This window comes from Urocitellus parryii, chromosome 3 (assembly GCF_045843805.1).
Source record: "Urocitellus parryii isolate mUroPar1 chromosome 3, mUroPar1.hap1, whole genome shotgun sequence".
NCBI lineage: Eukaryota > Metazoa > Chordata > Mammalia > Rodentia > Sciuridae > Urocitellus > Urocitellus parryii.
In genome coordinates this window covers 27,418,466-27,441,821 of record NC_135533.1, presented here as the reverse complement: position 1 = coordinate 27,441,821, position 23,356 = coordinate 27,418,466, and the positions used below count along the sequence as shown (strand labels likewise).

At 33.2% G+C, this 23,356-nt stretch overlaps 1 protein-coding gene across 1 annotated transcript in view; it reads right to left on the bottom strand.

The window, feature by feature from the left end:
- Positions 1–23,356, bottom strand: part of Cdk14 (cyclin dependent kinase 14) — a 554,426-nt gene that overhangs the window by 397,849 nt on the left and 133,221 nt on the right. Inside the window, exons 3-4 of the mRNA XM_077796699.1 lie at positions 17,543–17,788; positions 1,973–2,067 (exon numbers count right to left, since the gene is read on the bottom strand). Of these exons, the coding sequence (XP_077652825.1) occupies positions 1,973–2,067; positions 17,543–17,788 (341 nt within the window). The remainder of the gene's footprint in view (positions 1–1,972; positions 2,068–17,542; positions 17,789–23,356) is intronic.

Below are 23,356 nucleotides of genomic sequence, written 5' to 3'. Positions count from 1 at the left end.
CCACAACCATCATGCTCAAATACAGGTACTTTTAAGTCTTTTTTTTTAATTCAGGCATAATAAATTGAAAATTTTCAACTGACTCTAAGATTCTGAGATAAATGTTCAAGACTGAATATTTATTCAATAGCATTACTAACTTATATTTGCAGATCAGCAGAACACATTGTTTGTGAACAGGTAGCTTCAAGCACCTGGTTTGTTTCCTTATAATGAAATAGGGTGTTTGCTTCTATTTGAGTCACCATTAAAACAAGTCAGAGCATATGTGAGAAACATCTGGAAAATTCAACATGGACTGTATCTCTCCAAGTCCTTTACAATGTAAAAGCAGTAATAGTGTATAATGGGTGCAAGGGATGACTTCAAGCCAGATAGGCACAATGTAAATCAAGTGTTGCTATGAAACACTGTGTGAAAATGGGCACATGGCTAAACCTATTTGTGCACCACAATTCCTGACTGGTTAAGTACAGACAACAGTAATAGGGTATATCATAGCATTATGAGGAGTAGATAAGGCAAAATGATATACTATATTTTATACAAAATTATTGAGAAATTAAGGAGAGCTAGTATCATGTTATTAACTTTGAATGTGCAATAAATTTATGAAGTACTATATCTGTTAAAATTAGCTCAACCATTCAGACCATTATTTTGATGTTCAATAATTCTCAAGCAACTTAGTTAAGTCATTAATAATGCTCCAGGTTTGGTTTTGTTTACTATTTCCCATCATATTAACTTTTCATTCAAATAAAAAAACAACAGAACTTTTTAAAAACGTTTTTATAGCTCACAAAATTTATGTTACTTCTTTTTAACCTGACTGCATTTTTGTATTCTTTTACCTTCAGATCTTCTTTTAGAAGGAATACTTCTTCATTTTCTTAACTTAGAAACCATGAACAAAAACATAAAATTATACTCCATAAAAGCCAGATTACATAAATTAGCACATAGTCAAAATTTCCAATTATGTTTTTGGAATGATCATTCAGAGAATTTTCTAATACCTTTTAAAAAATGTAATGTTAAATAGAAGGTCTTATTTCTGTTTTCTTTTTTCCTTTTTCATTACTGGGAATAGAACTCAAGCTTCTCAAATGCTAGTAAAATACTCTACCACAGAGCTTGACCTGAGCCCTAGAAACTCTTATTTTTCCTATAAAAAATTAAAAAAGAAATATAGGGATGATTTACAAAATTACTTTATAGCATCATCTGGTAAAATTATTAAGGTAGAACAAGGTTTATTTCTCCTGAGGCTATTTAGAAAAAGGCATCAAATTTTCCACAAGCTACATGTCACTAAATACAGTAACTTTCTGCCCTCAGTCAATAAGGGAGAGGGAATTGTCCATCAGAAACATTTGGTACAGCTTTATAAGAATCCAATTCTGTGCCCTGACCCCAGGATCCCAATGGGGAGAGAAAGGACACAGAGGAAAGAGCTGCTTCTCTATGGGGAAATATACTCAGCACAGTGCCAGAGCAGGCAGGTGGAAAGAAAGAAAAAGAAAAGTATGCAGGGTGGATTTTCGTTTTTGTTTTTGTTTTTTTGAATAGGAGACTTCTGAAAAATGGAGTAAAAGCTCACTTTAAAACAAGGTCAAGGATGGTATTACATGTGATTCTTTCAGATAATTATTTCTATTCTTCACATGAAACCTACATGAGAAATTAATCACATAATCCATCTGGAAATGAATTCTGATTAGAGGGTACCAACTCTGCTGAGGGAAAAGAAAACAAAGTTGGAGGAAGGGTTGATACAGAAAGATCAACTGGGCAAGTCTGCAAACCTGTTTTCTAGCAGGGAAAGCAAATTCCACTGCCTTAAAAAAATAATCCTGACAGGAGATAATTTTATTGTATATTAAGTGGGAATTATTTAATGTACTGCTATTTAATATTAAGATAGCAGAATCATTTTACATATGAAATATTAAAAAACCATTGAACTTACTTGCTTTTCCCTTTGTATACTGTAGCATAAGATCCTTCTCCTAGTTTTTCCAGTTTTTCATATGAGTCAGCTTTTCCAAATTTGGGACTTGTTGGCTAAAAGTGAAGCAGAGGGTAAACAAAACAGAATTTATCAAATTAATTAAAAATAAGTATTCTGATTTCACTGAGAAGATATATTCTTTGTCACTTGTCAAAAAACTTTTTTCTGATAAAAGAATATTTATTTCTTTGAAAACAACATAATAAACACACAGTATAAAACCAAAGTCCTACAAATGAATGTATGTAGAATTAAATTTTCTTATAATCTAACAAAGGAATCATTGTAAATATTTTGATATCTCTTATTGTGCTGATAATTGTCTTTTACAGAGATGGAATTAATATACTTACTCTTTTATACCTGCTTTTTTTTTACTTAATATATTATAAACATTTTACATGTTGTTACATAATCTTCTAAATTAGGGGCTGACAAACTGTGAACCAGGGTCAAATCTAGCCCTCTACTTGTTTTTGTATATTCTGAGTTTAGAATAGTTTTTATCTTTTTTAATAGTGGAGATAGATAGTTCAAAGGAGGAATAAAAATTTATGATATGTGAAAATTAAATAAAAATTGAAGTTTTAGCATCCATAAAGCTTTATTAGAATGGTCATGCTCATCATTTACATATTATCTGTTACTTTCTAGCCACAACAGAGCTGTAGTTATAACAGAGATCATACAACTGAGGATGCTGAAATAAATATTTACTGACTCTTGTAAATCGTGACTATATAATATTCAGTCTTACAAAGGTACTCTTTAACACCTTTTAGTAATAATACAAATAGATAATCAAAGATTTATCATTCAGATATTGCTAATATACAAAATGGAACTCCCTTATGAACTCATCCTTACAGTTTAATTTCAACAAAATTCCTTCTCCTTTAGAAAGATTACCACCCATAAAAATTAAAAGACTGCCAGAAGAGTTATCTTTTCATTCTGGCTGTGCTAACACACCTATTTTAACCACTTACCTTTTATTTAGATAGGAAATTATATAATTTTAATGGTATTATAAAAGGGTAATATCAAAATATATTAGAGAATTATATAAGAAATTAGAAGCATCTTACTAAATTCATTATCTGATCACAGTTATAAGTACATATATAATTCACAAAAAGGTTGTTAACGATTGTGGTAATTCATAAATGACCAATTCTAGGAGTTTAATGAAGGAACTTCTTGCAGAAAGTTTATAGAACGCTATTTCTGAGCTTGAACACAGTTTGTACTATACTGTTATGCCATTTATGAGAAAACACAGGACATCCAGGCAATGAGTGAGTACTAGCACCATTTATAAGGACTCTATGAGGCAGTTTGAATACATGCTCTTACCTCCTTCCCACCATAAACACCACACAGTGACTGAGAAGACAATTTGCAAAAACAGTACACCAGAATTAGGAAGGAGAAAAAGAAAACAGTGCCAATACCTAATCAGAAACTTTGAGGAGTGCTGAAAGATAGCACATAATCAGGATCAAAACTTAAGGGGAAAACACCAACATTAGGAGAAGACTATTAAGAGACAAAGCAACAGGGACCTGTGACTACACCAGTGAGCACAACAGCTTCCCAAGAAATACATAGGCACATATGCAAAGGAGACACTGAGAATGTGGTATCTGGAGAGGGGCAAAGCAGACTCCACAAGCCAACACCAAGGGCTAGGACAATGTTTCTCATCCCCCAATCTGTAATTGTTTGCCTCTTTCACAGAGTCAGTACAGATAAGTTACAGAAACCAGAATAGAGGTAAGTTACAGAAACTAGAATAAATCATGATAATGGTTCTTATATACAAAGATGAGTATACAACCACAAATCACAAATCATTTCAGGAAAATCAGTGTCCTGGAAAAGAAGTATAAAATGTAATGGGCAGATAACTGAAAGCCTGGATACATTTGACAGCCTAAATGTAAGAATAACTTAGAATATAAATAACCAAACCTTCAAAAAGCTTTGAGAAGACATCACAGCATTAAAAAATGAACCAATGAGGCAGTGTGGATATGAAACACTTAATCAGTGAAATAAAACACTTAATGGGCAGTGAATGGAAGAATGGAGATTACTGAAAAAGTAGTAAGTAAGCTAAATGGTTGAACAGATTTCTCCCAGAAAACTTCAGGGAGAGATTGCATCTAAATATGAAGATTATTCAACAAGCACAATATTTTCAAAGACAGCAATGGCTGCAAACGGCAGTTAAGCAATATTTTTAAAATTCAAAGACAAAATTATTGGTACTACTGATCTATACTCAGGTTAGTCTCTCAAGTAGAATATGGATACTGTGCAACATTACTGCCCACATAGTTCCTTATTATCTCAATATAAAACTTAGTTGAAGAGATGGAAGAAGTACAGGAAGGCAAGGAACAGTAGGAAAGGAAAAATAATATGTCGAGATTCTTGAATTCATCAAGACAGACAGCAGATACTGATCAACTCCAAAGGCAAAAATTTTAGTATGTTTCTTAACTCTTGAAAGGAAATAATTAGGTTAATATAAATAAGATGTACAAATGTCAAACAAATTGAGAAAAAGGGAATAGAAGGGGGAAATGTAGTGGAGAAGAGGAAAGAAGGCATGGAGTGGGAGGATATAGGAGGAAGGAATCCTAATAAAAAGCATGAGAAGTAAAAAATTATCAAAAAACAAGGAAAGTGGCTTTGGGCTGTAGCTCTGTGGTAGAGCACTTGCCTAGCATGTGTGAGGCACTGCGTTCAGTCCTTAGCACCAAATAAAAATAAATAAAATAAAGGCATTCTGTCCACCTACAATTATAAAAAAAAACATTTTTTAAACCCAAGTAAAGTAAGTCGAAACTAATTAATGATTATAATAAACATGCTTGAATCAGGTTCCCCTATTGAGAGAAAAAAAAGAAAAAAAAATTAGCAATGTGCTATTGAGAAAATACAGAGCTAAAGCAAAAGATAAATCTGAAAATAGACAAGTAAGGGGGAAACATAACAAAAAAATAAGTATTTTAAAAAGTAATACATTACAGTAACATTAAAATCTACCGAGGAATTTAAAAATAATAAAGTTTTAGAAACATAGCTTTAAATATATGAAACAACTATTGGTGTCAATTGAATGCTTGGTGATAACACTGCTCAGACATCAACAAGAGCAACCAAAAAATCAATAAGTAAGGCATCTTTAGGCTTAAATATTAGAATTACCACCTTAGTTGAATATACTGATTGATGTGTTTATATTCTTTTCAAACACATATTTAATATTAATTTTTAAATTACCATAGATTAAGTCATGAAGAATATCTCAATATTGAAAACCTTAGAAATAATCCATTCCAAGAAGTTACTTTATCTAAACATAATGCAATAAAATCAGAAATTAAGAATACTGTTAATAAAATTATACTGTATTTGAAATTCTGGCTAAATAAGTAAGTTGTATATGCTCTTGTTATATAACAGGAAAAAAAAACCCTGGGTAACTGTGAAATAATGAATATGGCAAGTTGCTTCACTATAGTAACTATACATAATAAATTTGTTACTTATTTATTATATTCATTATATTATTATTATTTTTAAAAAGTAATAAAAGGAAAACTAAACCATTGAAAAGAAAACCAAAACTGAAAATTCATAAATAAATATGTGACAATGAGGGCATGACACATTATGATCCCTGAAACATAAAAGAAAATTTAAATACTTATGTCCATATTAGAAAAGAATAAAGTAATATGATGTAGACTTTTAACTGCAGCTAGAAAAGGAGCAACAAATGACACAATAGAAAAGGATTAATAAAGACAACAGAATACTCATGAGATATGAAGCACAAATATTGTAGATATAATCAAAAATAAATAAAATAAAACCAAATACTATCTGTTGTTGAGAGCCACAGCCCAAGGGGCCCCAGCAAACTTCCAGCTGCCAGCAAATTTCTAGCTGCCAACTGATTGGCTCCACTGCAGTGATGCTCATTGGGCTGTTTCCCCGCCCTTTCAGACCACGGAGCTGCTCATTGGGGGACTTTTTTGGCTCCGCCCACGTGACCCAGCCAATCGGCCTCAAGAGCAGGAGGAGTAGGGGAGGTTGAGAGGCTTGTGGGAAGCCTGTGGTGGCAGTTGGGCTCTGAGGAACTCCTGAAGAGCTGTGTGGTGCAGTGTGTGTTCTAAAAATAAAGTTCGTTTCTTTTGACAAGTGGCTCCTGAATTGTGCCCAGCCAGACTGCGGCAATTTGTAAAGACTATTAAGAGATAATTTTCTGGATCTTTAAAAAGAGCACCAAATTATTGTAAGACTCAGTATAAGAACAGATCTTTTGTTGCCATTAACCTACCTGGAATTCTATGTACAGATTTATGCCAAAATACATGGGAATTTAAAATGAACACATTATTTTCTAGAAAAATATAAGTTACCCAGATTGTCTTAAGAAAAAAAAATTCAATAAACAAAATAAATTTAAATAATAAAAACTTGGAGATGCTGCAGTCTATAAAGGGAAACTTTGCTAAAATTTAGGTAATGAATAATTACTAAGTTGTATAAGTAGGTAGCCAAAAAAAAAAAAAAAAGTCAGATGCTACAAAGTTTATTTTCTGAGACTAGCAAAACCTATTACCAAAATTCACAAATTAACTTGTTAATTTAAAACAGCTGAGTATTATAAACACAGAAGCAAAAAATCCAAAAATCTATAAGATAATGTTCTGTAAATAAAATAAAGCATCATGATCAATTGAGACTTCTTTCATGAATTCTAGATTAGCTTAACCTCAAAAAATTTATACATTTCACTACATAAGGGAAAGTAAATTTGGTAATAACAATGAATTCTCTAAAATAAATTTAACACACACACAGAGATGAAATAAAAACAGAAAATATATAATCTAGAAATAAAAGAAAGTTTCCTAATTTCATAAAGACTATTTTACAGGAACCTACAGTAAATTTTATACATAATGATGAAACATTTGATTAATTAGCTTTAAGTTAAAGAACAAGACAAGTAATCTCCTAACCTGCAGTATTTAAGAGATATTAACAAGCATTTGGAAGATGGAAGAAGACCCTCATCGTTATACAAAATACATGTATTAAGATGTGAGAAAAATAAAATAAAAAAAAAGAATAGCATCACCTTAGATTGGGTAGAGAGAAGTGATGGGAGAGGAGTGGAGGGGAGGGGGAGAAGGGAAGGACAGTGAAATGAAACAGACATTATTATTGCTGTGGGTATATACGTGACTGCATGACCAATGTGATTCTGCAACCTGTACACTAAGAAAAATGAGAAATTATATCCCATCTGATTCAAATGTATGATATATTAAAAAAACTTTAAAAAGCAAACTCTTCCATTGAATAGAAACAAACTATCTTAATCCTTATACCTACAAATAAATCTCTTAACATGTCTCGATGTTAGGGCCTTAAAACTAATGACTCAGAGGTTGTAGAAAACAGGTACACATGCAATTTTTCTATCACCCCAATTTACATGTAAACATCCCAAAGTTTCAGTGGTAGAAAATCGACTCACTACAAATGCAAACTTTCATGTGGTACTTTCAGCAACAGCTATTCTATGTAATGAAGATCAGAATCTGTGTGTAGAACTAAACATTTTGCAGAACCCAGAGTCAGATCTTTCAAAGTATACACAACACATGATAACTTAAAGATGTGCATGCCAAGGAAGGATGATCAAGTAACTTCTGCTATTCATCATTAAGGCTAATAAAAAGAGAAGAAATAATTAATTTCTAAGAGTCCCATGTATTAATCTAGCATATCTCTGGGCAGTGATTGAACACCTCTATAGGAAGACTGTGACAAATGCAGAAAAAACTGCTGAGAAATTTAATAAAGCTGCAAGAATACATTCAGGGTCAATTACTCAATCTGCCACAGAGTTGAACACCATAGTAACCTATTTCTGAAAAAAGTACTCAGTGAAGGGTCAATTTCATCCCATGCTCCATGATTACAGGTTACTAATTTTTTAATGAAATATGCAACAAAACAGAATGCTTGCCATCAAAAAAAATCAGAATTCCTAGAGTTTTACAGTGCTTTCAGCATCATTTATTATAATATAAATGTATTAAGAGGAAAACCTCCTGGAAAGACTGATTTGCCTAATCATACACTGAGTTTTAATTGAATATGTTTTTGCTCAAAGTAAACCCATCTATTTAATCTGCTCTCATTTGGCACTCAGTGTGAGAAAAAAAAAAAACAGTCGCACAAACTTCATAATGAACAAATATATTAAGAAAACATCTAATTAAATAACTAGGATTTATTTTATATGAATGCATTGCTTTGCTAAAGGTGCCAAAATACAACAGACTGACTGGCTTCAACAACATAAACATTTATTCTCTCAATTCTGGAATCTAGAAGTTGGAGATCAAGGCATAGCAGGTTTGATTTCTCCCAAAGCCTCACTCTGTGGCTTACAGATTGCCACCTTCTTACTAGTTCCTTATGTGGTCTTTTCTCCAACTGAGTGCATACCTGGGGTCTCTCACTATTCTTGTAAGAACATTAGTCATATTGGATTAGGGTCCTGTCCCAATAAACTCATTTTAACTTAATCACATTTTTAATGATCGTATATCCAAATATAGTTACTTCTGAGATACTATAGGTTGGAATTTCAACATAGGAATTTGGGGGTAATATAATTCAGCTCAATAATCTATCAATAACTAGACAGACAACCAGAAAGACAAAAAAAGATATTTCAAAATTCAATATAGAAAGAAAGGGAGGCAGAAAAAGAAGGAATGGGAGATTATGAGATGCTCTTCTAGGAGTTTACCTAGTTTCCATGTAAATTAATCCAAGGATTGCAAGGAGGAGCTCTCTGAGCTCTAAGCATCATATTAATTTACGACCACTTATATTTTTCCTTCAAGAAATGTGTAAGATACAAACCATGTGTTGAGTTGAATCAAGTAAAATTTAGTGGAAAATTACATTCCAGGCTGCCTGACAAGTCCTGTGTGGGTTATGTTCTTGTGCATTTTTCATCACCAAGAAACAGCTTGCGAATGTCACACTTTACCATCACCCTCCTGAGCCCAAGTTTTAAATAGAATTTTAAACCTATATTAAACTTCGTATAAAATGATCTTCAATGGGGAAAATATTGTGTTCACAGTTCCACTCTAAATTATTTAAAATCTGAATGAGAGGTCTGTGTGTTTGCTTTTGTGTTCCTTTAAGAATGGATACAAAAAAGTAGTAGCAGAAAATTATTCTTTACTTCTATTAGGAGATAAACTGCTAATGAATATTTAGAGCAAGTACCAGAGACAGTCTCCACAAAACTGGCAAGAGAATAGAAGCCAATATTTTCTCCTGCAGGAAAAGCATAAATAATAATCTAAAAATGATATATTTTACTTTTCACAATCTGCCTTGTATATGTGACTGTTTTGGGATAAGACATAGACCATACTACTTAAAAAAAAATTGAACTAAAGAAATCTTAAAAAAGAGGAAAATTTTGTTGTTACAAAAACAATCTCCACTTATTCACAAGAAAAATCAAGATAATATGCCAAGACTACAAAGTACTGTTTATCTAACCAAATGTACTTAGAAGCATGAACTTCCATGGTTAGAGTATGTTCTTTTAACTTGCAATGGCAGAAAATTAATAGTTGGCCACATATGGTGTTAATCTGCCCTGTGAAACGGATATGTATATATTCTGGAAATACATAACAATTTATAGATCAATCACACTGACTTCATAGTAGAATTGAAACATTTATTTCCTCTCTAAATATTATCCTAATCTACAGAAGAAGATCCTAAGGAATAGGCCATGTCTGAGATAATCTGAGCTTTGGGAGTTATATTCTTATAAAATGAATCTCCTATTTTAAGTATGCAGAAATAGTCTGATCTGTAATTACTCTGCATATAAATAAGAAATCCAAATGTCAAGTCTTTTTAAAAGACCAATAATAAAATCCTTCCTATCAAATGAGAAAAACTAAGAACAATGCAAAAGGAAATGTTGTGTTTTGTTTAATAAATGAAGTTTAGGCCTTTTTTTTCTTGCAACTTTATTAAATCATAACGCTTACGTAAACATGCGAGGTCAAGCCAAAATGTTGCTAATCCTATACATTATCTTTGACTCCTTGGTATCAGGTGCGTGGATGGGTAGGAAACACATTTATGGGATTATTCTCCATTGACAACTTTTGTACTTAGAAAGCAGGCTTGCGATAGCACTTTAGGGAGTTGGAAATATAGAGAATAAGCCTGCAACTGCTAAAATGGAGGTGACATTAGTCATGTTTAAATCTGTTTTCCACTGAAATCCCATTCCTAGGAGCAGGGATGGTTTTTTGAATTGCATCCTTATAAATTGCATGAGTATCTCAATGTTCATTGTAATGATGAAATGATATGGCCATAAAAATGCCCACCCACAATTCATATTGACTTTATTTATTATTGCCTAATCACACAGGGATGTGGGATTCAATGAGATGAAGGTGTAGCTCAGTGGTAACGTGCTCTGGGGTCAAATCTCTAGTATCAAAAAGAGAAAAAAGAAAAGAATTACTAATCTACTATGTTGTACTGTAATTGTGACAGTGGGTATAAGGATGAGGGAGGAAGAATTCAATCAGAATTTTGTGACCGCATTAAATAATAATTTGAAATCAAACCTGCCTCCTTGGCTGTATTTTCTTTTGCCTTTGACCTCCAGAACAGGCTCGATTGCCCAGCATTCACCTCCCTATTATATCTACACTAAGGATATCCATAATTGATAGGAAACTTGAATACAAATGACATTTAGAGGATGGACAGCGGGATGGAATCAAATGCTAATAAGCTGACAAGGAGGCCGGGTTGGACCTGGGAATTTTTCCCTATCTACAAGAAGCAATGCCAAAAGGAAACTCCCCCAAGAAGGAGAACCGAAATGGAACTCTCATTTGCAAGTCAACATCTTCCTCCTCCCTCCTGATCAGGCCTGCCAGTCACAGGATGCAGATTTACATGGTTAGTAAAATTTACAGAAAAACGTGAACTAAATATGAAATTCTGAAAATATGTTCTCTTCAAGATCAGTTTATAGTAACACAACTCAGTGAAATCCCTTCTAAACTGAGCTGGCAAGAGAGGCAGTCTACCTATGGTACTCCTAAAAGTTGTAGCCATGGAGAGCACAAGGAGTCTGGGGAAGAGTGACAGGAAAGGATAGTGAGGGTTTATCATATGATGTCAGTGGTCACTACCCAGTCACTACCCAGAGGATTGGTCCGATAGAAAGTTGGCTTACAAAGGTAAGACTGGAAACAAAATCTGTCAAACACTCTCTTGAAATATACTTATTTAAATAAAATTACATTCTTTACATTCTGCCTGAATTGTAAAGTGCCCCTCTCTAGAAAAAAAAATCAGCAAGTACAGATGAGCCTGAGAGTCACTGATATCAAAATACTCTTGGTTTCTTGATTTCATTTATGGCTCATAACATATAAAACAGCCAGTATGTGAATAGTACACATATACAAGAAGACAAGGTATTTTAAAAATAGTTTCAAGAAACAATACTTGTCTCTTAAAAATAGGGGATATATCGCCACAGTTTATCAGTCTTTCTTTCCTTCTCAACTCTACTCTTCAAGACTATTCAAGATAAATAACATTTCAAAAGAAATCAAAGTAAAATAAAGATATGAATTAACCCTGGTTACTCTTGGGTAAAGTGATTCTCTTGATTTTATCAGCAAGTGTTATATCATCAGAACACATTTAAGAATAAAAGACCTGTGCCCCCCAACAACAACAGCAACCAAAAAAACCTCTCATGCTTTCCCATATTTCCCATGGGTATGACATGATCAAACCTATACATTGTTGTGGGGGATTTAAAATAGTGTTATGCAAGAAGAGTTACTGACTCATTTTCTACCCAATTTTAAATCCAGTAAAAATTAGTCCTTCCACACACAAAAAAAGTAATTAAACATTCCTTCCTAACTCAACAGGGAAGAGAACAAAAAAGTAACAGGCAGAGAGAACTCAGAAAAAATGGTAGTAATAATATTGTAGTACTCTGCTAAAAGAGAAAAAGAAACTATCTCAAATTCAATAAGAAAAAAGCAAATGCATTTTTCCAGAGTACACTGAGAGAACGGTAAAATTTCTAAAATGAAAAGACTGCAAAACAGTTCCCACACAAATGAGGTAAGTACTCTGCCATATCAGAAAGACATTCCAGAGTGGACCAGGAAAGGGTAAGCCTAATATGAAACTGAGGCAAGAGGATATAAAGAAAATTAACAGTACAACAGGAGAGAAACAGAAAATTTCCATTTAAACTGGGTGGCTTCAACAAGTATTTCTCTCTCCTCCCCACCAATTGATACTGAAATGAAAGGAAAGTTATAATCCATAAGGACAATCAGAATGAGGAAAGAGAAGACTTTAGACAAGATATAAGCAAAAACTTGAAGATGGGATAAAAGTAGAGAAGAGGTCACTGACTAGGATAAGAAAAGAACTCTTGATACTTAAATGACCAAAGGAAAGAAAAATGAGAAGTCAATTCACATTCAGAATCACGAAAATCCTTAAGAATTGAAGAGTGGGGACATAGCCAGTGATGCTTAGCATGCTCAAGGCCTTAGGTTTGATCCCCATATATGAAAATAAAAAAAAAAATAAAACAATTGGAGGCTGAGGCTCAACAGGGCTAAAAACAAATTATTTGGAGTGGGTTAGGAGGAGGTCCTTTCTACAAGACACTCCTAGCTGTGTATCTATGCCTCTCCAATCCCAGCAGAGGTTTCCCCTCTGCATAAGTAGAACCAGGGAGGCTCAGAACTGGGACACCAGACACTGTGGGTGTCAGAATGAAGAGTCATGCTACATGAAAACAAATCATAAGAAAGTCTGCATAGAGAACTAGGAGGCCCACAGCCCGTTTGATCATCTCAGAATAATGGCAGTTAGGCTTATATGACATAAAAATACACTGGTAAATCTATTTGTGGAAAACCCCTCAGTGAAGAGGGAAAAAAAATCAGGAGATGCTGACATTTAAGAGTACTAGTAAATGACTGGGCCTTCAATAAAATTCCCTCTTCTGAACCCTACCAATTCACAAGTCACCCAACCACACAAAGCTCCCAACTTTTTATAATGTGAATTAAGAGCCAACAATTCTCTTCGACTAGCATGATATAGATCCACCAAAAATCTCAACAGGCAAGGCAAAGACCAAAACAAGGAACTCAAAGTAAAAAATAATTTAGATGGTATAAATTTTTTTTTTCAAAATTTCCCAGTCCACATTTAGAATCCTCAGAAACATAGGAAGTGATTTATTATTCATTGGAAAAGATTATTTTTAAAATGATTTTTATAAGAATATCCAAAGAATGAGAGAGCACATGGAAATAAATGCTATATAATCAAAAATTCAATGGAAGGATTAAAACAAATAAATCCCAAGAAAGCAGGGAAATTTTTTAAAATAGAAAATATAAGGAAATCAGCAGATAAATTCACAGTAGTACCAACATTCTTTGCTACGATTTGAATATGAGGTGTACCCAAAAGCTCCTATAATAAATGAAGGAATATTCAGAGGCACAATGACTAGATTATGACAGCTATAATCTAATTAGTCCATCATGTCTGAATATACTGACTGGGTGGTAACTGTGGGCAGGAGGGATGTGGTTGGAAGAGGTACGTCACTGGAGGCATGCCTGAGAAAGGTTCATCTTCCCTGTGACCCCTTCCCTTTTTTTCTCTCTCTGCTTCGTCACTAAGAGCAGCACTTTACCTGGGCCATGGACTGAAGCTTTAAAATCATGAACCAAAATATACTTTTCTCCTCTAAATTGTTTTTGTTGGTACTTTGTTCATAGCAACAAAAATTTAACCCATTCATCTAATAATTTTTTTAGAAAGAGATTAAAAGAAAAAATAAATAAACAATAAAAGAATATTTGCTAAAACTTAAAGAAATTAATTTCAAACTTGAGAAGAACTCATTGAATACCCTGAAAAAGTTCTACAACAGGGATAAGGAGGAAGTCCTAGGAGGTTCCACCAAAAAAAAAAAAAAAAAAGCAGATAGCAAAGAATGAATTGGGAATCAGAATAGTCTAGGGTTTTCAATAGCAATGTAGGAACCTAAAGAACAACAAAACAAGGTCTTCAAATGTCTAGTAAAAAATGTTTTCTAAACTGGAATCATATATTAAGCCAGATTATTGAACAAATAATAAGCATTAATAAAGACATGCACATAATAATATGTGTAAGAGCCCTACTAGAAAATACTCTTCAACAAAACCGTGAAATAAACCAAGAAGTAAAATGAGAAGTAATCCAGAGAACAGGTATTCAACATAAAACAAGAAGATAAAATTCTCATGAAGGTGGTTTAGATAGTTAGAGATTAATCAATCCATATACAATTAGGACAAGGGAGAACTTGCAATGACAATCTCAGGAGAAAATCTGATAGATTACCTGATTCTCATTTATTTCAGAGGATTTTTATAGTTTTGTCAAATAGTTATAGGCCACCATTCATGATTAAAATCATACAACTCATGTTAATTCTGAACAAATGAAAAGAGGAGGCAACTGCAACTAGGAAAGGATAGAAGTTGAATCACAGAACACTCTGCTTCTTCACTATGAACAATACTTACATCATCAAAAGTGTATAAATTTTGAATATTAAGTTAAGGCAAAAAAATAAAAGAAATGTATTTGGGAACAGAAATATAACACAGAAAATTCTCTCCAGGTGTGTTTCTTTTTATCCTGTAAATCACTAGTTGTATCTAAAGTCCAATTCCCTTCAACACTCCTTCATGGCTCTTCTCTTTCTTTGCCCCCATTGAAACTGCCCCACACAGAATTCACTCCAACATTTTCTATTCAGGGCAGGAGTTTGGTTTGTCATTTTTAGGGATGTATCCTAAGAAAGACTAGACATACCCCCAATATTTTTATATCTCCCCAGATTCTTCTTGCACTTGCCTACTCACGGGAGCCATTAGGGAACCCTCCTAGTTGCTGTTGCTATCTGCAGAATGGCCCAATAAGCCACCAGCATGTATTTGACAATTTGGGGGTTTCTTGTCCCTCTGCCTTACCTAAGCTTCCTCCCTTACATTTTCCTATACCACAGAGCTCTTAAAACTGTAGATGATTTGTCCGCTCCCACCTTTTGTGAGGTTCATGGAGATACTTTGTTGGAAATCTTATCCGCTGCTTTTGATTTTACTATATAATCTACTCTAATTATATGAAGGGTTTCAAAACCTATGCCACTGCCATATGCCCAGAATTCTCTCCTGTTTGACAATTTAAGCTATCTTCAAATATCACTTTAATAAAAATATAAAATTTAATTTTAATAAAAGATAAATACAGAGCATATCATATGGATGAATGAGTCCTCTTTCCATGATAATGATTTTAATTAGTAAAAATTAAAAACAAATATCCAAATCTCACTGTTAACAATTTACATTATGATATATACACTGATTTTTAAAACTGCATGAACTCAGTAGCAATAAGCACCCTCATTACCCAGATCTTGGTTTCTAAATATCATTCTGAGAGTTCTCTGGAGAAAGGCTGGTTCCAGGTCACAGACAGGAAAAATACAATATAAGCCAAAACCATCTTATAAGACCAGAAAATAAGGAAATAATCAAAAGAAAAGTATGAAAACATTGCAAAATTACACTAGAGACAAGCTAAAAGAGCTCCCAATGGCTAAAGTAAGAACAATTAGCAGCAAAAGAAATAATGCATTAGTGGATTATGACTAGAATTTCCAGACAAAACAGATTATCAGATAAATTTTCAGGTACACAGTAAGTAAATTTTTTTAGTATAAGAATGCATTGTTGTAATACCTGGGATGCCAATTTCTATATATCATTTATACATTGATACATATTATAATACTATGATAACTACACAGTAAAATGCATAATTAGGAATTAATCATTCTCAACAACTCCTTTCATTTCTCCTACATAAGTTTTAACCTAAAACTTCTTCCAGGAGTTAATGATGAAACTTTGATACATGATTTTATATAAATATATATATATCACACATAAGGATTATGAAGGAAATGTCTAAGAAATAATCAGATAATCAATTCTCACAAATATTACATTAATAATATTGAATTCAGCCTTATTAATATAAAATATACCATAAGATTGTGCAAAGTCATACAGTTTAAATTAACTGAAGTGTCAATACTCTTCTAGCAGTTGACATTTCAAACTCAGTTTTTGCCTTCATAAAATTTACAGCTTAAAATTTGTGAAATGGCAGGTGTTTCTTGGCAAGATAACAGAAATAAAATTCTCTGAGCATTCCCTTACCTTCTAAACTCTTAAAACATCTAAGTCAAAAAATTATGTGTAGATTAAATCTGAAAATTATTTAATTTCAAATGATAGTGGGATTTTTTTACCATGTTAAATGCAGGCCATTCTTGAAAGTATGAGTTCCAGGAAAATTTTTACAGATATAGAGCAGCAATAACCTTGGAATTTTATCTTTTTCTATGGACTGAATATTTGTGTCTCTCCAAAATTCATGTTGAAAATCTTCAATCCCCAATGTAATAGTATTAGGAGATTAGGCCTTTGTAAGATAATGTGATCAGTTGGAGCCCTATGAATGGAATTTGTGCCCTTATAATAAGATAAGAAGAGATATGAGGGAGAGGATCGATCCCCCCACACCCTGTGAGGAAACAGGGAAAAAAATGGCTATTTGCAAACCAAGCAGAATGTCCTCACTAGACACCAAATTTGGTAGAAACTTGATCTTGAATTTCACAGCTATAGAACTGTAAGAAAGAAATTTCTTTTGTTTAAGCCATTCAATCTATGATATTCTGTTATAGCAACCCAAATCAAGGCAACCTTCTTAGGTCAAAAGAAAAGAGTTGCCTTTAGAGTTATGAAGAGCATATTTCTTTGAAGACCAATTTTAATATATATCTCTTAGGTTCAAAAATATTTCCATTGAAAACAAACTGTAATACCACATGTGAACAACTTTTGACATTTGTTCTAAAATGATACTTTGTGAATTCGCTAATCAGAACTGTTCTTATTGCCACAGTCACAATAAAGTTTAAGAACCTCTCCAAGAATTTGAAACACAAAATATTTTTAATCAGAATTTCTCTATCTAAAAACAACTTTTAAAAAAGAATTTTTCCAAAAATAGAGTCATTTCATTCATTTGCTTTCTGGGTGCTTATGATTAAAGAGTCTGCATACAATTTTCTTCTCCTCTCTCTCCTTCCCAAACATTAAACCACCCTGGGAGAAAACCCATAAAAACACACTGATAAAAACACCTGCTGTCTTTCAGCACAGCGTGCTACTATTACAAGAGGGATAGTCTCCCTGTTTACCTTGTGATAAATGAGGAGACTGCACTTACCGAGCTGGGGCTGGAGTGTCGCCTAACTTTAGGTGATTCTTTGCCAGCAGAGGAGGTCTTAAAGTTAATGCAGGCATTGTTCTCAGAATGTACCCTCTTTACTTGATTAGTTGGTTTCTCAAATGGGTCAAAAGTGCTCTGTGTCCTCTGAACCCTGACTTTTTTATCCTCAGGAATTGTGTCCAGGTGTTTGATCACTGAATCCATCCCCTGACAGTTCCGTGTAGACATCTTTGTGACACATATCTGGAAAATAAAAGAAATTAAATTCAGAATTCTCCACTGAAATTTTAATATCACTAAACATGCTGCGCTATCATCTAGAAAGTGTGCCGATTTATACTCCAGGAAATATCCAAAAAGCCCAAATTCTAAAAGCCACAGTAAACCTTTCATCACAATACAAAATATTTCTCACAATCATTCTTTTTATGCTTACTTAGAGCTTCCATTTTTAAAAATTATCTCTAAATCAAGAAGTTATGATATAGACTACTAGCCCTACATGGTCCTTGAACTCTGCATTATGCTTTATCCAAGTGGATATTTCTGATTATTAAGAGGGTAGTAACTTGACTTAATTTAAAAAAAAAAAAAAAAAAGGTTGGGTTGAATCAGACAGGCACTTTAACCAACTGACCATCATCTACAGGCTTAAAGGGGGGGAAGGCACTATTTTTTGCTTAAAAATATTATGTTTGAATATATATACATATATATATATATATATATATATATATATGTATATATAAAATCTGTCCCCAACATGATTTCAGCTACAAACTAGAATAGAGCTAATGATTAGAGATGCTAAAGAATTGAGGATAATTGTGGGTTTTTCTTTTTAAGTCCAAAGCTAACAGATATATAGAAATAACACTATCAATGAAAAACACTTAACACCACTCATTTCAAGTTTGCTTTTATTATTCCACTAGATCTCTACTTCCTTCCCAATATCTTCATTCTCTTCATACTCAGCCTACTCTACTCTCATTTTAGTCTAACTTTTGCTTCCCTTTTTTCTTTGTTCTAACCCTTTAATTCTCCTTAACCCCTGGAGATTCTGATGTCTTTAAGAAAGAAATGTGCAGTCTCTAACTTGTCTGCAAACCTAAGAGTTATTGTTTATCTTAAATGTTCCCCAAAGGCTAGTGTGCTTGGTCTCTAGGCCATGGCATTACTAAGAGGCAGTGGAAGGAAGCCAGATAAGGGGGTGCAAGCCCTTGAAGGAGGCACTGGGACCTCCGTCCTTTCTCCAACAGGCTCCAGCTTCCCAATCACCATGAACCGAGTAGCTCTGCTCTTTTGTTTGCTGCCCAATACGCTGTTCTGTTCCATCACTGGCCCAAAGTTACAAAACCAAATGACCATGTCCTGAAGCTCTGTAACCATGAGCCAAAAATAAGTGTTTCCTGCTTTTAAGTTGTTTATTTTATGTATTTTGTCACATCAACAGCAAGATAACAGACTAGGTAACTTTATTATTCTCTTAATAGAAAAGATTACTGTAAATGAAATTGCTCTTAGAATCTTTTTCTTAATGTGAAAAGTTTCCATATCCTTATATGCTATCAAATGAAGAAAGCCAGAAGAAATTTAAGAAAAGCCCACATCATTCATGTAAAAATTACAAGTTTCTCAGAATAAAGTGTAATGGTTGATTTCTTATGAGGAATAAATTTGTCTATGTATATGGATGTGTACAGACACAGAGACACATACAGAAACAGTCAGAGACATTAATATTTTGGGGTACATCAGCATGTAAGCATAGAAAGAAACACACTAAGCTTAACTGCATATACCTCCATACATATGGAATTGCATGATAAAGGATAAGATCAGTAATTTTCATACACTCCTACATTGTCTGAATTACATAATAAGTATGCCAAATTATGTAATTTTTTAAACCAGTAAAGTAGAAAAGTATGTATAATCAAACTAACTTCTTTTATGTTTTGATATTATTTTTTAAAATTAAATACTAAATATCAATTCTTGTGACAGGATTGTGTCTCCACTACTAAGCACAGGTTAAATTATAAGTAAAGTGTGAAGAATAATATCATGCATTTCAGTATACCACAAAACTGCTAAAGTTGTTTTGTTAAAGACTGAAGGTAGAATCTCCTACTCATGATCAAACCCTAGTAATTTATCACAAGTGCATTAAAAGCACTCAATATTTTTAAGGGCTTATATTCTTTTTAAAGTAGTGAAGAAAAGATTGTCACATTACTGAAGCACTCAATTACACCTGGGCCCAAAAGATCAAAAGTCAATAAACTTAAACATAATAAATACAAAGAAAAATATGTAAAGGCACATCAAAATCAACTTTGTAGTAATGATGCATATACAAAAGAAGAAAGTCCTCAAAATGATGATCTTGACTTCTGCCTTAAGATACTGGGGAAAGAAGAACAAATGAAACCTAAAATAAGTGGAACATTAAAACAAATAAATAAATATTAGAGTGAAAATAAATAGAAAACAGAAAACCAATATACTCAAAAGCTGAAGATAAAAATTTGATAACTCTCTAGCCAAACTGATAAAACAAAAAAGTAGAAAATATATATTGCCAATATTAGAAATGGGAGAGATATAAACACTAAAAATTCTACAGATACTGTACTATGAACAATGTTATACCAATAAATTCAGCAACACAGACAAAATTAAACAAATGTCCTGAAAGACAAAAGCTACCAGTATTCCCTCAAAAAGAAATAGATAAATTGAATAGACCATATCTATTAAAGATATTATATTTTGAGCCAAAACCATAAACAATTTCCAGGACTCAATGGCACCACTGATAAAGTAATATTTAAGGAAAAAAAATAAAACTAATTCTTTCAAAATTTCTCCAAAATATTGAAGAGGAAGGACTACTTCCCAATTCATTATTTGATGTCAGCATCATACCAATACAAAAATCAGACAAAAAATATTATAAGGAAACTGCAGGCTCAATCTCTCTGATGAACATGTAGACACAAAATTTTACTGGTCCACTTATAACAAAGTGAATCCAATAATACATCTAAATGATATTAAATCATGACAATCTAGTATTAATTTCAAGGATGCAAGGTCGACTTAAGATTAAAAATGCATAATGTTGCATCTCTGAAATGGTACTCAATGGCACTCGTTTTCTAGGTATCCTTCTTATTATTTAATTCTCAACTCTTAACTATAGACTGCATTTATTGACTTGTATCCAATAGAGTATGGCAGAAATCATGAGATACTACTTCAGAGAAAATATTATATAAAATACAATAGATTCTGCATTGTTTTTCTACCTCCTTTTCCCTCATTCTCATTTCCTCTCCCTTATATCACTATTTCTGGTGGGGGCGGGGGGGAGTGGAACAGCCTATCTTGAAGCAGCCCTGTGGAGAGGCAGATACAGAAGGACTGAGGCCTTAAAACAACCAAATAAGTAGAGCCTTCAAGTGAAAATGCAATTTCAGTTTTTGTTTAACTGGAACGTCACCTATAACACAGAGAGATGGAAGCACACAGATAAGGAACACCTGGATTCAAAACCCACAAAAACTGTGAGATTAAAAAAAAATGTTGGTTGCTTTGAAATTTTAAATTATGGGATAATTTCTTATGTAACAAAAATTTTTTAAATCATATGATCATCTCGATATCTTAGAGAAAAGAAAACATTTGACAAATTGAACACCCATTCATGACACTCTGAATGAGACTTCCTCAACCTGATAAAGGGCATCTAAAATTTTCTAACTAACATCATATATAATGATGGGAGACTGACCACTTTTCACCCCAAAACAGAAGCAACTCAAGTATGTCCACTCACAACACTTTGATTCAACATTGCATTATAAGTTCTAGATGATAAGACAAGAAAAATAAATAAAAGCTATTCACATTGAAAAGAAAGAAAGAAAACTGAATGTTCAAAGAACATATGTATGCAAAAAATCTAATGAAATCTATAAATGCAAAAGCCACTTAGGAAAATGAGTGATTTTTATCAAGGGTGAAAAAGATAAAATCAATATATAAAAATATATAAATATATAAAATCACTCATATTTCTAGAAATTAGGAAAAAAATCAGAATTTCCAATACCAGTTACAATAGCATCAAACACTATAAAATAAACTTAACAAACAAACAAAAAAAGAACCCTGTACAAACCTGTAACAGAAACTATAAAATATGTCAGAGGAAAGTAAAAGCTAAGGTGAGCGTATAGGAGAGTCAGGGAGGCAGGACACAAATAAAGAAGACTAATTCAGGGGTCTTGACATTTATTGTAACATTTTCAAGAGAAATCTAATCTCTGTGCTTCAACCATAAAATATTAGTACTTATTGCTTTTATTTATTACATAAAATATTAGTAGCCTATTTATATATATATATATGTACAAATCATATAAATAATAATATGAAAAAGATATTAGTGGGATTTGAAATAGAAAAAGTGATATGTTTGAATTCCATTGCTATCCCCAAAATTTAGCACCAGGAAGCACAGATGCCACCATCTCTTAGTTCTGCCAAGGAGAATATGGAGCTTTCTAACCTTATATGCTATTTTTTATTCAAGGTCTTTGAAGCATATTAGTAATTTATACTTTTTCAGATAAAAACTGTATTTTCCTCACTTAAAATATATAGGTAAAGTTTAACTTTGTAGCATATGTACACCAGTGCAGCCACAGAACAAAAACATTAGCACAGGAAAAATGACAAATGTCACTTCCACTGGACTGCAGAGGAAGGGAGGGTAATCGGGGCCCCCTTAAAGCTAAAGGAATGAACTTTATTCTTAACCAGTTCATGAAATCATATAAATCTCTCATTTGCTGCCCTTCATGCTACCAACTCTAGCAAACCTAAGCTGCTAAGAGCCACAGCCAAGTAATATGATGCATGGCATTTTTGGTTGAAAGGTGAAGCCAGCTAGCCATAGAGATGATATGATTATGTTAAGATTTACATTCATATGGATATTGGACTCCTGCTGTCCACCCCGCCTGCTAGGGACTCCTGGAGAGTTCCCATTGGTTGGGGAAGTGCGGTAGGAGGGATTTCCGGAGGAGGAAATTCCTCTTAGGATCCGCGTGCATCAATAGGCATTCTTCCTGGGGGCGTACAGGGCATTGGTGGCAGTTTCAAAAAATAAAGTTTGTTCCTGCTTGAGTGGCTCCTGATTTTGTGCCTAGCCAGACTGCAGCACTAAGCCTCCCAAGGTTATCTGCTGTCTTTGAGAGAATGAGGCACTCCATTTGGAAATTCTGTCTATACAATTTAAGCCAGAGAAACTACTACAGAATCTACTGTAAGTTAAGCCTTATCTCTATCTATATATGTTCTGAGTCAGATAGCCTTATTTAAAGGATCTGAGTATGGCACAATGGATAAGGGTAAAGGTCAACTATTTACTTATAGAAAACCAGCTTTCCAAAGTATTCTATTACTAGGACAGATGAGGGGCAGCTTTTTCCTAATGTTTAGGGGTGGGGGGAATACATTTAAATAGGTAAACCTAAAATATTTCCCAGGAACATTTTGAAGGCATTCCACATTTACCATATTCACCAAGTAGTAGCAAATGATAACAATAAATATAGAAAATAATCAACATACATTTCTTAGAAACTGTATGATTTTATAGATACATACCTAGGGTGGTGATATCACTTACTACATTGACAAACATTTCTTGCTAATTAGTTCCTAGGTCATATGTTAATTTTAAACTATATCAGTATCCTGCAGTAGTTTTCAGAGTACCATATTATTCAGGCA